The 18323-nt window shown below is 34.8% G+C and overlaps 1 protein-coding gene across 3 annotated transcripts in view; it reads right to left on the reverse strand.

Annotated features, from left to right (window-relative positions):
* LOC111502163 (radial spoke head 14 homolog) overlaps nt 1-14045 on the reverse strand; it is a 32909-nt gene extending 18864 nt beyond the window's left edge. The window contains exons 1-5 of one of the 3 annotated variants that reach the window (XM_023156171.2): nt 13734-14045; nt 10826-10944; nt 8993-9204; nt 6793-6956; nt 4623-4766 (exon numbers count right to left, since the gene is read on the reverse strand). In XM_023156171.2, coding sequence (XP_023011939.2) covers nt 4623-4766; nt 6793-6956; nt 8993-9204; nt 10826-10944; nt 13734-13961 — 867 coding nt within the window. In that variant the 5' untranslated portion in view covers nt 13962-14045. The remainder of the gene's footprint in view (nt 1-4622; nt 4767-6792; nt 6957-8992; nt 9205-10825; nt 10945-13733) is intronic. The other 2 variants (XM_023156170.2, XM_074183356.1) reach the window with 2 other exon arrangements.
* Between the last annotated feature and the right edge of the window lie 4278 nt (nt 14046-18323).

An 18323-nucleotide genomic window follows, 5' to 3' on the forward strand; every position in this document is an offset into this window, starting at 1 on the left:
TAAATTCTACCGTTTTCGAGATATCGAATTTTGAAAATATATTTTTACTACTCTCAAACTTATTAAAGAATAAGCACGAAATGATGGATATTTATTATGAAAATCACACACGGTGGAGTATGTGGATGTGATTACAATTAATTTATAATTAAAAAAAAAAAAAGAAAAAAAAGAAAATTGTTCAGGGTTGATTAAAATGCATGAAACGATAAAATGTATTTTTTTAATGAATGTCCAGAATATATAATATTTTATGAAAACAATAGTTATGCTAGGAGAAAAAGAGAGAAAAGAAGTTTTAATAAACAACAGATATTTTCTTTGGAGTTCGCTGAACAGAATTTTGTAGTGAATCTTAAATCGTGCAATTCTTCGATATTTGGCGGCCTATCTTTGTTGACTACATTTTCATGTGACCCCATAGAAAACAGTCAAGTGGGGTCATATCGGGAGACCTAGGTGGTCATTCAATTGATCCCCTGCGACCAATCCATTTATCAGCAAAAGTGTCTTCTAGATATGCCTGTTGATTAAGAAATGGGTTCCCGAAAATATCCACTGAAAATATCCACAACTTGGTCACAATTTTGTTTTCTATCACCGTATCCTATTATCATTCACTTGATAAACCACCACGGAACCCAATCAGTTTAGAAAAAATGCTCGGTTAAGCGATTGTTCTATAATTGTCAATATTACTTGGATCACCTTTTTTAAAAATAAGAATTATAGAGGCTAATTCGAGGCTAGAGGGAAATTTACCCTGCAATACGGACAGATTGTTGGCATGGTCGAAAGCTAGTGCAATTATTTCTCTGGTGTCTTTAATTACTGAGATCGGAATTTCGTCCGGACCTGTAGATTTTTTATTCGGTAGGATAAACTAATGACACTTTAGATTTGTTACGTTACGGCTACGTTAATAATTTTAAAAGCACCCTATCAAAAATCATTAAAGGACAAAATATCCTTAGAATAGTTCAAGGAATAGCCGCATGTTTAATAAACACAAACAAACTTTGAACTAACGAGTATCACCAGTTCCTAAGTTTGAAGAGCATTTGAGCCTAAGAAATCCACTTATTGAAATTGCGGTTTTGTATAAAATATTGACATTTGAAATGATGTAGATTCAAATACTGTTTTCAACAGTTCATATTTAAACAACAAACTGATCTACAAGTTGTATGAAAAAATAAAACCATGGGCATTTGAGTACGACAGTTATCAAAAGTGTGAACAAACGTGTAACACAATTGCTGAATATTATCCTCAACAAATTTCTCGTAAACGTTATCTGACCACGCGTGTGATACTTCTCAGAGATAACTCTATCAGAATAACATGATTACACTGTCCTTAGATTACCTCCTTGTTATTGCGTATATAGGAAACTTATCAGTAACCAAAAGTAGTAAAAAATAGCACGTAAAGTAATTTTTAATCAAACAATTGGGCAAATGAATACTCTAGTTTGGGGATTAGTGCAGGTTTTATGAAAATAGGTTGACGGATTCACCTATTGATCTCTTTGATATTGTTGTTGAGTCTACTATATTCATCTCAATTGCTGTTATAAAATTGTTGAATCCCGGCTGAAGGTGGGGCCCATATTCGGCGGTAATCAAAGATTTCCTTAATTTAAAATACAACGTTAATTTACTAGTGGAGTTTTTTTGTTATCTGCATTAGAATATTCTAGTTGATTCTAGTTTATGTCAATGTTGGTGGTTTGACTAACCAATGTCGACATACAAATTTGGCAAACTAACTTGGGTATCACACCAATAGGTTTACGCTGTTGGGAATAATCAGGATAGATTCATCTTTTGATTTTTATGGAATTATTTTCCAGCAGTTCGACTGCCAACTGTCTGAAACAGCTCTCTACCGGTGGCTCCTAAGTTGAAATCAATAGAACTCATCTATTTATCTTTTGATTTTTATGGAATTATTTCTCAGCAGCATGAATGCATTTATGCATACATGGAGGTTTTGGGTACTGATCTTGCAAATTCTCAAAAACGCTTAGACAGGTCGATTTTTATTGGGAGGAGAACAGTTTTTTCCTCATTTACAGCGTCGTCACTTCAATCCCGGAGCAGTGGGGTGAACAACCCTTGGAATTTTAATAGGGAACTGGGTGCGAGTCGCACAGAAGCTCCAAATACATTTGTCTGGTTAAATTGCCTTCTAAAAAATGGGCCAACAAAACGGTCACCAAAAATTCCAGCCCATACATTTAATTTTTGTGGACGTTGAGTATGCACTTCATGAAAAATTTGAGGATTTGAATCAGCCCAATAGCGACAATTATGGCGATTAACGGTGCCATTTGAAAAAAAAGAACATTCATCACTGAAGCAATGTTGAAACAAAATGTAGATTTTCCACCGCTCGTTCACTAACCAACTCGCAAAATTGCAAGCGTCGATCGAAATCATCTTCATTCAGTTCGTGCCTTAATTTAATCTTGTAGGGATATATTTTGTGGGTTTTCAAAATACGCCGAATGCTAGTTCGTGACACCCCGGAAACAAATGCTAACTTTCTTGTGCTCAAAGTATGGTCAAGCTCAACATGGCCCAGAATTGTCACTTGTGTCGATTCATTTCTAACTGGTGGTTCGATTTGCCATTTTTATTTGCTACAAGTCCAGTTGCACGAAATTGTGCAATATCGAAAACATACTGTCGCGACACATTCTTCCCATGTTGTTGATTGAACAGTTCAGCGGCTCTCGCAGCACGTCTATTTCCATAGTACAGTCATCGTCCATAGATATTCTAATAAGTCCGCTCACTCTCAGCAGCGACCCAAATCATCACCCTCCGTCCTCGCGCGTCCCTTGCCTGGCCGATCGGTCGTCAGTGCCAAAGTTTACCGAATACTATAAGCAAAGACTACAGAATACTAGTAAACTTTGGTACAGTAATCAGCCAAAAGGGTAGGGGAGCTGGTCTCCAAACCTGAACGAAATGAAGATGGCTTTCGGATGGTACAGTTGAATCAACTCAACCCTCACTGCAGTTGTGTAAACCATTGTTTTTTAGCAACACTTTACGGCACTCACTACTAGTAATAATGTAGATATCACTTTTAACAAAAAAATGAGAAATAGAAACAGCATTTTCAACCATTTCTCAATTGTAATAGTCCTCTTATCAGAGAAGAAGTAAAAAATTTACAAAAAAGGAGCCTAAGAAACAAATGAAAGAGTGCCAAATACATTCCAACTGAGCAGTGGCGTACAACAACTTGTTGCTATTAACAATATTGAAAAAGTTAATTATCGGAAAGAATTCTTTTAAATACGTCCAAATTTAAATTCCAAGATCTTTCAAACGATGTGTGACTCGCCCCTATTCCCTATTAAAATTCCAAGGGTTGTTCACCCCTCTACTTCGGGGTTGAACTGACGACGCTGTGAATGGGGAAAAAGTGTCCCCTTCCCAATAAAAATCGACCTGTCTGAGCGTTTTTTAGGATTTGCACGATCAGTACCCAAAACCTCCATGTCAAGTTTTCGATGGCCCAGCACCCTGCATACATTTTACTATGAATATAAATAACCAGGAGCGACGCATGTTCGGTCTGCCCCAAGCGGCAAAAATCCACAATACGCCTCTGTACAGTAGTCACCTGATTTGATACTTGATTTGAATTTTAGATGACAATTTTCCTCAAATCCACTTTATCCTTCTGAATAGTCGTTCTAATTTTTTGAATGTGTGTGGAATGGATGGATATGAGTTTCATTCATATAAATCATTAATCAAGTTTCTTCTTTATATTTCTCCTTGAGTGCTAGATTTCTTATAATTATTTGTTTTTACCTTTATATCCAATTTCTCTCAATACCTTTCTCAATGAATGACTCGTGAAATCCTAAGGCCTTAAGGCTTATTTTAGTCAGATTGAACAATTAATCTTCCTCTTGAAGATGATCACTTGGTCATCGAAACACGTGTCGAGGTGTTGAAAATAACGGATTGGTATTAGGATAGAACTCAAGTAATATTCATTACTACACCAAAGGTTCCAAACACAAGTACTTCCTTTATCTGTCATGATTCTTGCTCGAGATCCGTCCGGTCAAATCTTTTCCAGTCCAATTAACTTTGTCGGCAAGACCAGATTTTTCATGTCATCTGTTATATTTTTTTGTCGGTACAATCAGAGGTTTGTTTGGAATCTGTGAAGAGGTTGGGAAGGTCTGTGTTGTCTGTGTTCTTAGCTTTTTTAGATTTTTTGTGTAATTGAGAAAAATAATGTATAAATTAAGTTTGTAGATATAATTATTTCAACTTCATTGTTCCATATTTAAAAAAAATATTTTCCTAATCCATTTATTTAATACCAGGATATTTTTTAATACAATTTGAAAGTTAAAAATTCATCGAATTAGTCTGTGGAATTGTGTTCCTAGAGATTAGTATGGCAGGTCTGCCACATTTGCCTCCTTAGAAAAAAACTAACGAATGAGTTTAGTTATTAGTAATTCTTTACTATCATTCCAAGCTGAATTTTCCTGCAGATCAAACAAGCCCAACAAAAAAATCCAAGTTTTTATTGTAGGGGAACAGCAGGATTGCAGACAAGTTTTTAAAATATATTCTCACCTCGTCATGAAGAAACATATTCAAAATCCTAAGAAGTTTCGCTTCTCTGGCCAGTTTTTCACCAACACATGTCGATGTGAGAAGAGCCAAGCATGCCAATGCTCCTGAAATTATTTGAGTATTATCTTCATCCAGCAACTTCAACTAAAAAAAGAAAATGCTAAAATGAATATATCTGTAAAAAACGATGATATACGAGGTCTATTCAAAAAATGAGGTGAATTTTAGTTTTTATCAAAAAATGTATCCATCAATTTCTATTTTGTTTCCTTCAAAGTAGTCTCCCTCAGATATAATTCAATTGTGCCAGCGTTTTTTCCAGTTCTCGAAGCAGTTTTGATATGCACTTTTTGGTATATTCTTGAGCTCTCTTAGCTATTCGGTTTTTATCTCCATAATTGTCACAAAACACCATCATTTCATGGGTTTCTTCGATCTTGGCAACGTAAAAAAGTCGCAAGGGACCAAATCTGGTGAAATCACTGGCTGAGGCATGACAAAGGTGTTGTTCTGGGCCAAAAAAAGTATCTTCAAAACAAAATTCCTTTTTGACCGTAACTTCAAAATAATACTCCTTATACTCCATGGGACAAGAACTCCGGATGCACTAGGCCACGATAATCGAAGACAACAGTGAATAAAACCTTGACATTTGATCGAAATTGACGTGCTTTTTTGGTCTTGGCTCTCCTGGGATATTTCATTGGGTCGATTCAACTTTGGTTTCGATGACATATACACATAACCATGATTCATCACCATGCGACGGTTTTATTGGTTAGAATTCAGCAATTTTGGAACGAACTTCGCTGCCACACGCTTCTTGCCCTAAATTGCATGATACAACCGAAACGCCGACATCCTCATCAATTTCTCTAATAATGATTTGACGATTCTCCATGACGATTTTCTTCCCTTCCTCAACATTTTCATTCTTGTTGATGTGCTGGAAGCCCAAGGTGACATTTGTCATTCACATCAAGGTACTCGATTTTCTGTGAAAAGGTTGTATCACTTGTAAACATTTTTCTGACCGAAAGTACAATCACCGTATGCCACTGTCAGTAATTTAAGTGTTTTTGAGCACTTGATTCCATTTAATACGCAAAACTCGATGCAAAATCTTTGATCAATTTTTTCGATATGCCTCTCACCAACAGACTAAACATGCTAAACAGCTGAAACTGTGAACATATGTTCGAGACGAGTGTACCAACATAAAAAAAATTTTAAAAAACGCCAATCGAATGTACGTTGACCGCGAAAGAAAAACAAAATACATGATATTTATATAGACTTAAGAAAGCCTTTCATAAAGTACCTAGAAAACAATTATAAGAAATACATGTATGGGCGTAAAGAGTTGATGATAGCAAAATCATTCAAATAGAAAATGATAATAATAACGCTTAGGGCACACGATTTTCAGACTCAATGATCACTTATCCCACGGAGTGGGTAGAGGTCATTGGTTGATGATGCTGGCGCGCCCATCTGAATGTATCGAGGCTTTGGGCACAGGGCACCACCAGGTTAACCTTCGAAAAAATCGTCTTTATTCATTTAAATTCAAAACAATAGGGAGTCCAACAAATGGAAGATCGTGGACGAAGTTCGGTTCGCTTGTCAAATTCCTCATAATGCTTCATAGCTGTTCTTCCACCTTCCGAAATATATAGAATAACAAAGAGGGTGTCACAAGTAGGAATGTATTACCATCAGAATTCAGAAATAATACATATTTTATGCTAATTACATACAATATTCATGGATAGCTTACTTAAGGAATACATGTATTAACATGAATATATGAAGATATACGAGGTATATGAAAAAAAAATGGAATAGGAATCAGTTCTGAAATTTCAGAAAAGCGACAACTTAGTTGGTAGAGACACTTAAGAAATATTGACTCACAAAAGAGCAAAATTCAAAATAAATATATTTTTACTTCTCTAGTATGGGCATTTCAGTATCTATGGTATTTGCAGACTAGACCGAAAGTTATTTCTATACTGACCAATTTTCATTTCGAACTGAAATATGTATACATTGGCATGTAATACCGATAAACTCAAGGGAGTTTACCTTCAGAAAACTTGTAAATTCAGTTAATTGAAAAAATCTATTACGATTTGTTTGAACTTTTATATGTGATGTTTTGTCTTACGAAAATATTGAATCCATCTGATTCAATTGCTATTATTTTTCCAGTCGTCTCATACATCAATGATCTCAAAGTTTCAAGATGCATAATTTGTATTTCACTATCTTCTGTCAGCAAATTACTCAAGAGAATTTGTATAAATCCGAATTGTACCAAGTCATCAGCAGCTGAAAAAAACACACAGACGTTTAAACAATTTTTTTATGATTATTGCGTTGATAATGATAGTCATGATGAGACTCTGGTATATACTGTAATAGACCAATTTGAAATTGCCTCACTTCTACAGGGAAAAACTTGAGATAACTTTTTGAAATTTCAGTTAAACTATGCAGTTTTCCTGACACGATTCGAAAAAAATTTCAAAAACTACATTCGAACTGTAGTTAGGGCTTTTTTGGTGGCAAGAAAAAAATAATATTTTGGTAAGATTATCTTTCAAGGAAGAAAATAATTTCAAACCTAGTTACATCTGTGTACTATAGCATCAATAAAAAAATATTCTTGGAGGAGTAATTGAGAGCAATGGTATACGTGTTGGTATTGGTCTACTACACCAAGCATGATCAGTTACAATCTAGAGCAATGATAAGCAAGAGAAGGAGAAGGAAACCAGTGGAATAATCAGTCCCAAGCAGATATACATAATTATCAGGCTTGCAAAATATTTTTAGAATATGAACTTAGAAAATGGACTTTCAAACCGATATCAAAAATGTTATAGATGTTTGTACTATATTGTAACGCAAGGCATCACAAGATGGGAAATAACTTGTCAGCAAAATCAAAAATTACGTTTTTTTAGAACAGGATATTTTTGGACCAAAAATCATAGAGAAATCTTCAATTCTCTAAGTGGCAAATAGGAGAATCGGGTTCATCAAAAACAGATATATCGTTACTATTTTCATTAACTTCTATATTCGATGGATTTGATGGTTTTCAAAAAAATGTAGGTCCCAAATTTGTTTCGTGATTACTTTTGATTTCATTTTGTTGGGTAATTTCGTGTACATATAGGTCGTTTTTGAGCTGATCCCACAACTGGTTTCTCGGAAATGGTAAGACTTACAAGGTTGGTCACATTGGATAAAATTTTTCTATTTTGGGGAACTAGAATAAACTCTTTCCAGATCGAGAATATCAGTGGTTGTTTTCGAAATATTCGCTAAAAACTAGAATTTGTCGAATTTCGTTTTCTGGCTCTCCGCCTCCTTTTCGAATGATATAAAAAAGGCAGAGGAACTTTCAATACTGTTTCATATCTGTTATCATCAGATATGAACTAATTTGCAATGCGACGTTTCGTTCATTAGATTTCTTCAGCATCGTTATTTTTTTAAATCCGGTCGTCTTGTTTTTCTTAATCTATTCTTTTACCCACTTTAAATTTCCAAAAGATGTGTGGAGTTAATGTATCTTTGAGTTCTTAGATATTGTTTTCTATCTTTTTTAGACTACACAAATATTGATGATGTTTTTTCGGAGACAAACGTCGGGAAACACATGTTTTGTGAAACATAGGAAAATTTACAGTGGCTCTAAAAATTGATAAAAACTAGAGGTCCGTATTTAAAAAATAAAGTTGATGAATTCTAACGAACGAAACGTTGCACTATAAATTTTTTTATATCAGATTATAATAAATATGAAACAGTATTGAAAATTCTTCTGCTTTTTTTATACCTTCAAAATAGAGGCGGTAGAACCAAAAAATTAAATTCTAGTTTTTGGCGAATATTTTAAAAACTTCCACTGAATTTTTAGTTGATTTCTATTCAGAAATTGATTTACTTTTTTAAATCGGCTTTGTTCCTGTTGTAGGTGCTTTTTCTGTACTGTTGTTATAGGTCGGCATATTTTAAAGTTTTTGTGTTTAGGTATTGGAAATTTAAAAAAATAAAGTTTTTCAGTTTGCTGTTTCTTTGAAGAGATTCATTGAAGAAATAATGGTTCGAATTCTATATGGTGCTGTATTGTATACATAAAAAGCAGATTTGTGACATCAACTTTTTTCAAGAGCTCATAGACCGTTATATATCACAACAACATGTTAGGAATCACACATTAAAAGGTAAGACCTCGTTAGTCCTTAGCTCGCAAAGTTTCGACTTCTGAGGGTTGCCGTTCGTAGGAGTGCGACAGCTGGTTAACGGAAAAACAGAACAGATTTAAACAGAATAAAATGAAAAATATCAATTACCTTTCCAAAATCTAGCAATCATCTCAAGTAACGCGGCAACTTGGATCCTTATTTCGGCCCATGTGTCTTCTGCACAAGCAGCTATATTAGCTAAAAGACTTTTATTTGTCACTATAGCTTCCCTTCCGGCTGCTAATTCTGCCAAAACTGCTAAGGTTCGAGACGTTCGTTCACGGATGACCTCGCTCTCATGTGACATTAAATTCACCATTCTAAAAATAGATTTACTCATGAGCTCCTCAGCAAATAATTTCGAATCACGTGTGTGGTATAGTCGAAGTAAATGATATTGCGCACTCTTAAAGTTGGCGGCACTCTCAAAGACCAAAAAAAACCAATACATAGAAATGAACCGGCACCGAACTAGTCCACGTGGACTGTAGACTTGGCGGTTCGTGTTGAATAATTTTTACTAAAGGAGTTTTATGATTGACTAATAATCTACATCTCAAGTTTGGTTTCGAAGGAAACAAACTTTTGGAAGCAACATCAGATTTGACCAAAATTCCTTTCTCAACTGTAGGTAAAATAGTCAAAAACAAACTTTATGAACGCAAGACGCGATATTATACAGGATTACCAAAACCTTCGTATGTTCATCTTGAAAAATCATTGAAAAAAACAATATACGACTGTTATGAAAGCAATGAGATTCCTACAACTAAAATCATAAGGATGAAATTGAATACTTCCGGCCATAACGTGAGCTGCTCTGACAAAACTCTTCAGAATTGGATAAAGAAACTACGATTTAGATTTGAAATAATAAACAAACGTCAAGCAGTTATGGAAAGCAGAAGAATAGTGGAATTGCGTAACAAATACTTGGAACAAATAACTAAATATAAACAAGAACAACGGCAGTTTTCTGTTTGGATGAAACTTGGTATGACACTCACGACTCAGTTACGAAAGGGTGGACTGATGGTTCGAGAATGTGTACGCCTAACATGCTTGCAAACAAGAGTATAAAACTCTTATACGTGATAATGGGGTCAAACCCGAAACCGGTCGTATAAATAAAATTTACCAGTGGTATTTAGACAAAAGTGTTTCTATTCATTTCATTTAAGAGATCATGAATTACCATAAAGTAAACAAGTCCTCAATCACACATATCAAAGTAACATATTTTTTGGTAATTTAAAACATTTATTTTAATTTGTACAGAAATACGCAACTAGATAAAATTGAACAGACAATGAAGTCATAACTGATGAATTCATATTATCAAACTCGTATTATTGCATTCATTTTGACTCATTGATTTTTGTATTTACTTCTTCTTTATAAACAATGTATGTCAATGAATAAAACCCATTTATTATTATTATTACTATTATTCTTGGCCCTCTTCATAATTTGCAATAAAATTGCGTTTTTTCATCAGTATTCAAGGAAAACCACAAGTGTGCTATATGACTGAATTCATAATTTAATCCAGAATCCAAAAACGATTCGGAAAATCTAGGTTACCTTTAAAAAATTGGCGTCGGTGTCGCGACGCCCTAATGGATGACACCTATTGCTGGCTCTCTTCGCAAATAAGGATATCTCTTCACCAAATATGGATATTGTCTCTCATTTTTCAGATATTTGCCCGCGGAGTTTTATATGGGACACCCTGTATATACATATAACAATGAAGTCGGTTTTTTATTGACTGCCGCTTTCTGTGTTTCTGTTCAATTAATCAGTTTCAGGTCGGTTGGAATGACGCTATATAATTTTGGTCCTAAGTTAAAGAAACGAAGGTATTTTTGTGTGGCCGAGGGTTATCATAGGAGAATGATTGGGATGATCGTGACATAAGTTTGAGACTCACTTACGTACCTATCAATGATTTTCAAATTCACAGCTTCGTATCCTCTTTCAGGATCATGAACCAAGTCGCAAATAGTTTCAATTGCAGCGATTACTACATCTTGATCTTTGTTGTGTAGCTCTCTTCTCTTAAAAATCACAAAAAATGTTAATAACGGCAGAAATAAAAACAGTACAAACAAAAATTTGTGATCTCAGTTAGAAAACATTGTATTAACGAAGTTTCCTGAAGCAAATGTTACCAATCTTCATACAATATAGGGGAGACCGGGGCAAGATGAAGTTCGGGGCAGCACGGGAAGTAAGCTTGTGTGCGTGAATAGTAATCATGTTCGGAGCGGCGACAGCGCCATTTGCACGAACTTCACTTTCCGCTAGTGTGTCCAAGCAGAGCGAACAGGATAGAACTCTTCTTTGCGTTGCAGAGAGAAAAAAGTGATATTGCAAGTGTTTTTACGCGATATTTGATTCGAAAACTGATGTACAGACATGTAAGTACCTGTGTTAATGTATTATTTCAATCCCGAGCTTATTATAGTAGTCCAAAACATTAAATTCAAACCAGATTTTTTCGCCGGTAAAGTTTGAGGTTAGAATTGCGTTTTTTTTTACCTACGTGTGGATCGGGGCAAGATGATCGGGGCATAATGGGATACTATCCCGTTTTGCCCCGCCCTTGTGATTAAAATAACATTTTCTAAGTACTGATAATCAAGTGACTGAAGAAGGTAAAAAACAAATAAAGAAACCTGGAAAAAAGACTGCAAAGAAGATCAAAAAGACAACTGACAAGGAAAACCTGCAGAAAAAGCGTCAAACCAAAAGGTGCAAAAAAGAAACTGAATCGGAAGATAGTTCATCCCAAGAAGAGGATGATGACTGTGCTTGCATCTATTGTGGGTACTTATACTCAGATTCAACCGAAAGTTGGGTCATCTGCGGCGTGTGCCACGGTTGGGCGCATAATTCATGTGCCGGAGTAGATGAGGAAGATGAAGAGGCACACATTTGTGAACGCTGTCTACCCGATTAAAAAGCGTACTCGTTTTGCCCCACAGCGTTTCCCATCTTACCCCAGTTATGGGGCAAAACGGGAAATTTGCCGAGTTTATTTTTTCATTATTTGCCAAAAAAAGTTCTGTGATTTTGCATGCTACAACGTTTAATTATAAGAGAGAAATGTATAATGGTTACCTCTTTTGTTAAAGAATGTTATTAAAGAGTTTAATTTTCCTTGTATAACGAGTTTTGTCTTAGCTATCTCATCTTGCCCCAGTCTCCCCTAAAGGGCTATTCAAATTCAAGTCTGTGAGTTGTGAGTTAAATTGCTGATAAGTTGACTATTTTCTATTACTATTTATATACTATCGAATGGAAAATCTACTCCAGTTTTTTGGTTCCGAAACCTATTTGAACTCTGCCAAAAAAAATTTCAATAGAGTGTCAGAATATGATTAAAGATTAAATAAAAAGAAGAAATTATTTTTGGAAAAAAAAAGTTGGCTTCCTACTACCCAAATATATGTGCTGCTCTAAAAATATTCATGACACTTCCAGTGTCTGTAGCAACTGGTAAAAGAAGCAACGACTTATACGAATTTGAACATCATTTCTATTAAACATTAAAAGGCTTCTTCGATTTCCTTTGATAACATAATTGACAGTTTTGTAGCAAAGAAGGCTAGAAAGCCAATATTTTAATGTTTAGCTAATATAGTTAATGTATTTTTGTAAATCATGCCTGAAAGAAAATAACGCCGGCCGCCGCTGGTAGCCATAAAGCAGGCGTGACGTAGCTAAGAGTGCGCGAGTGCACAATGATTCCCCACTAATCGAGAAACAGCGAGAGTAATGTTACTGACTTCGATAGAACTTCGGAGAAATTTCGACAACATTCTATTCGACATTTAAAGACTAGCCACGAGAATATCGGGACAGTCATGTGGAAGCTACAGTGCGGTACGCGAAGTGATCTAGTAAGGCGATAGACATTCAAATAATAGTAAAAATTTTAGTTGAAGTGTGGTAAATTTTCGTTATGTGGACACCCGGCGATTTTGAAAAAATTCTTGACTGTACTTACGTATTTTGATGCGTAGATTACGAATCCGAAAGAAAAAAGCGGCGCTCTTCCTTATTTAAAAAGTTACGGCCCTTCAAAGTTCAGAAAAGGGCAACTTTTCAGCCTTCTTTTTCACTAAATAAACTATTTAAAAACACAAGCATTTATTCACTAGGTCACCTTTACACCTTATTCCTCCTTCTTTAACACTTTTCACTTCAATAATCAACTTTTTCGTATAAAAAACTTAATTTAAAAACGAATGCTTCTCCTGGTGACATTATTCTATTTTTAGGTTAGTTACTAGTGACATTTCAGAAAAAAGCGGTTGGTATTTGGTATTTCAAATTCGTAATACACCACCAAAAACCAATTTACGATCTAAAGAATGAAGGTAAAAAACATTTGAATTACTTCAGGAATATGGATTGATTATTGAAGTGAAAAGTGATAAAGAAGGAGGAATAGGGTGTAAAGGTGACCTAGTGAATAAATGCTTGTGTTTTTAAATAGTTCATTTAGTGAAAAAGAAGGCTGAAAAGTTGCCCATTTCTGAACTTTGAAGGGCCGTAACTTTTTAAATAAGGGAGAGCGCCGCTTTTTTCTTTCGGATTCGTAATCTACGCATCAAAATACGTAAGTACAGTCAAAAATTTTTTCAAAATCGCCGGGTATCCACATAACGAAAATTTACCGACACGACAAAAAAAAAATAGTAAAAATATTGTTGGTATGATGAACTCATTCTGCTGTGACATATTGTAATTTTCCTGTCGGCACCATTCCGGTTATTGATTTTTAGAGTGCTTCAAGCTTTGATCAGGAATATGTTTTCGATAAATATATATTGCATACCAATTTGGGCATCGCCTTTCTTCCAAAACCAAGTGATCTTCTTGTGACATCAACATTTTTTACGGGAATATTAGGCTGCTCCGAAGTGAGACGATTGGCGGGCGGATCCAAATCATGCTCGTCAATATTACTGAATTCCCGTGCTTTGTCCACACATCGGTTTATGAGCCGAGGATTCATATTCTCGAAGTAGTTGTGAAGATAGGAATTTTTGTTGATAGAAAACATTTCAGAATGTAATTGAACGAAAAAAATATATGAAAACCAAGCAGTTCAAACGTCAGACTACAACTGACATGAAGTTGACACAACTATCTATGAGGGTAGGGCCGGAGCGATGCAAATCCTATACAACAAAATTTATCTTCATGCTCAAAATACTATTGATGAGTGGCCACATGGTTCTGTTAATAGAAAATCTATATATACAAATTCATTCCTATTTACCAATGATGTTTACAAAACTTTTGAGAATGAACAGCAACTTGATAAGATTCATACAGATTTCTCGAAAGCTGTTGATAAAGTTCATCTTGACATATTGCTTTTAAAACTTAACAAACCTGGTATCAACCATGGTTTAATCAATAAATATCTCCAGAATCGTAACTTTGTAGTGAGATATAATGATAATGGTATTTACTCTGATCCCTATGAAATCAACTCGAGTGTCCCACAGGGATCAAACTTGGGACCTTCGCTGTTTGTTTTGTTTATTAATGATCTAACTTCATGTTTACATTTTTCTAAAGGTCTCCTTTTTGCAGATTATTTCAAATGCTTTAAAGAAATTCAAACCGTCAGAGATTTAGTTGCACTACAAAAAGATATTGATAGAATATATAATTGGACCATTGAAAATAAATTATACTTCAATATTAATAAATGTAATATCTTTACCTTTTCTTTGCGAAAAAACCCCATTGAATTCAGTTACAAAATTTGAGATACTTTCCTTAACAGCAAAAACAGAGTGAAGGATCTTAGCATTATTTATGATCACAATTTGTCATTCTCGAAATATTTTGATGGAATTTGTAAAAGGGCCAACAAAATGTTGGGATTTATTATAAGATCTAGCTATTCGTTTGTGAACGTAGCCACGATAAAATATCTTTATATCATACTTGTAAGATCAATATTAGAATTTAGTTCGCTCATTTGGAAATCCCAACCACAGATGCATTTAAACAGAATCGAAAAAATACAAAATAGGTTACTGAGATATCTATACTATAAAGAAAAACATTGTTGGGCGGATTACACAAAAGTCAGATCAATGGATTTAAGGCAGCATTTCAAAATATCATATCTTTATATTAGACGGGATGTAACACAAATAATGTTTTTATACAAGGTGATAAACAACAATATTACAGATATGAACATACTCGAACTCATGGATTTTAATGTTCCTCAGTATCCTATAAGAAGTACAATTCTTTTTATACTACCCAAGGCATGAGTATCATGAAAAGCTTTCTTTCAAAGATCAGTACTAACTGAAAAAGCGGTGAATGCAATAATATTAGCGCCATCTATGTGTTAGACCTGAGACTTTTCAGCCCAGGTAGTATACATGTCCGAACTTGTAGGAGTGTGCTAACTAAAAATCCTTTGATGCAACGGCGAAAAACCGACAAATAGTGGTTCGGCTCGTATAATAGTGATACGGATAAAAAAGTAACAGTGTTCCGTTTCTACTAGTCGTAACGTTACATGTTTGCAATTACGTTACGGACAATTTGTCACAAACGTATACGCACCTTACGGGTATACATGTCAAAGTGATAATTTGCAACACTATACTTTGTCTCCATTGACTGTAACGTGACGTTGAGTTTTCGCGGTTACGTTACGGTTATACTTATCTACCGACCATGGTATTGTTGTAAATTATCCTCTGAAACAAAATAACGCGAGCCGCCGCTGGTCTTCGTCAATCAATTGTGACGTGGCCAAGGTCGCGCTCAATTCGACTTGCACTTCGAGATCGTTCTAGATGTCGCGTCGCTTCGAGAGACTTCCAGCGACTTCCCTATCGGCTTCCAGAGACTTCCATTACGATATATAAATACTACCAACATGCAGATCGAGAAAGTCTAGGCGATAGACATTTGAAGTATTAGTCTGAAGTTTCAGTTTAAGTTTCATTTCACTAGTTCGGACTTCCATTGTCTATTATATAAAATGATTTGAAATCCCTGAAACAAGTAAAAAAGAATAATTAAAAAAGAATAGTTGAAAATAACAATTATATTAAGCAACAATAAACCTGAAATGAAATGATAGTAAAATAACCTACAAGTAAAAATATAATAATTGAATAAATAAAAATTAAAGGAATGCAAAAAGAAAATAATAAAAATAAAAAAGTGTAGAGATTCCAAGTCACGTTAGTTCACGACGTTTCGATTGTTGGTATCTACAATCGTCTTCGGGTGATGACTGGACTGATTCCTCCGGAGGAGGAATCAGTCCAGGAGGAGGAGGAGTTTCATCACGAAACATTGTCAATCACCTTCAAACAAACTTTCAGTTTAAGTGTTTGTGTTGTATAGTCAATGAAGCAGTGACATAAAGTTGAGTTTAATTATACAGTGTAGTCAATTATTGTCAAACCCACGGAATAAACGTAACAGTATTTTTGTTTGGATGTGGAAAAGTGTTTTCAATAGATTTATTCTGCGCCATAGAAGTTTTCTTCAAAACTGTTTTTCTTCTCAACAAGTGCTAGGCAGCTTAAAAGGCAAGATGCCAAAAATTGAGAAATCTGAGATTTATGAAATCACACAAGCAATGAGGACACACGAAAACTATGCTGGTCGCTATTGAAACTCGTTTCAAAAAGCAAGCGGTTCAATTCGATTTCAAGAAAAGTGTCGCTCAATAAGCTTTTTGACTTCCTCTTCTCCATCTTCATATACAAATAATTGTGGAAAACTTCCAGTGGAAGAAAGAAAGTAAGACATACGAGTACACTGAGGGAAAACGCCCTCCCGAAAAAAATACTTTCATATGAACATTGGATTACACGAAAGAAGAGAAACTATTGAAACAACTACTTTCAAATGAACACTGAACCATTCGAACTATTTTAGGTATGAAGATGGAGAGGTGAAAGCCAGAGAGTTTTTTCTAATAGATTTGTAACTTTCGATAGCTTACAAACGAAAAAAGGTTCAATGAACAGCGATGGAGGTCAAATTAGCTGGAAATTTTCTGTATATTTGTATTTAGAAATCGATGTATTACTAAAAGTGATGGTTAATGTATGGAGCTAATTCAACTGTACAATATAAAAACAAAATTCAGAAAGTTCAGAATTCATGTCGACGTCTGATTTTTGGAGTACGAAGACGGCAAAGAATTTTACATAAACTAGTAGAAATTAAATGTCTGAATATGGAGAACAGGAGGAAGCTACATTTTGCTAATCTATGTCATAGCGTTATTGCCAATTAAAAACCAGGGTAAATTCATCATAAAATTATTTATCGCACTGATATACGCAACATAAATATTAGAAATAGATGATTATTGAGTGTTCCTTCTTTTGCGAAAGAAATTTTCAAACGCCAATCAAGTATCCCACCAATTCAATGTAAGAACTCTCATGAAAAATTTGACTTCTTCAGTGGATTCAGCAGATTTCAGTTCATCACTATCCAGAATTTCATAAAAATCATTCACCTTAGAAAAAGTTGTAAGTAAAAGTTTGAATATGCCGTTAAACGTCTCTAATAACTGTTTTAATGATGAATAGGTTTCGATGAAATTCTGGACAGTGGTGAACCAAAACATGCTGAATCCAGTGCAGTAGACTGAATTCTGATGAAGGTTCTGAAACTGAATTGGTGTGATTAATTGGTGTGATTAATTTTTTAAAACTATGTGAATCCAGTGATAATGATTTTTTTCAATTTTTGATATTAGAAAATAATAAAACGTAGCCCAAACGAAAACATTCATTACATTTTTTGTTCTAATAGACTTTTCGAATGTCTATCAAAGTGAAAAAAAATCCAATTGGTTGAAATATCTTTTGAAAACCTCTTCCATTACCAAAACAAAAATTCTGTCTCTCGACGCACGTTTTGCCATCATGTTAGCATCATCAGAAAACTAAAACTGAAGATGCTAACTTGGTTAGCAAAATGCGCATCGAAAGACACCATATTTGTTCTGGTGAGAGATAATCGATGTATTAGGATTGTTACTGATATTCCATTTCTAAATTTTTCAAAGAGCATGAGAGTTGGGTTTCATTTCATAGTTAGATTTTCTATCCAGCATCTTCCTTCGTTCAGGAAGTGCATTTCCTGAGATATATGTATTCACGTATAATTTTATTAGCATTTCTTCTATGAGACATTTTTCTACTAGTTGAAGGTGGATTAAGTCTGCTTCGTGTCATAGGCTGACGCGAGTGTGAACAGAGGCTCCAAAGGTGACTAGAGAAGTTATTCAACGTAGCCCCACAAAAAAATAATACCATTCTTCATTGATGCTCCCTTGATAAGATCCCTTGGACAATGAGCGTTGACCCTAATGCGCCTGTGCAGAACAACAGCTTTTGCGAAAGCTAAG

The sequence above is a fragment of the Leptinotarsa decemlineata genome, unplaced genomic scaffold, assembly GCF_025532065.1.
Source record: "Leptinotarsa decemlineata unplaced genomic scaffold, Ldec_3_MD MMD2_tig00026336_RagTag_RagTag, whole genome shotgun sequence".
Lineage (NCBI taxonomy): Eukaryota > Metazoa > Arthropoda > Insecta > Coleoptera > Chrysomelidae > Leptinotarsa > Leptinotarsa decemlineata.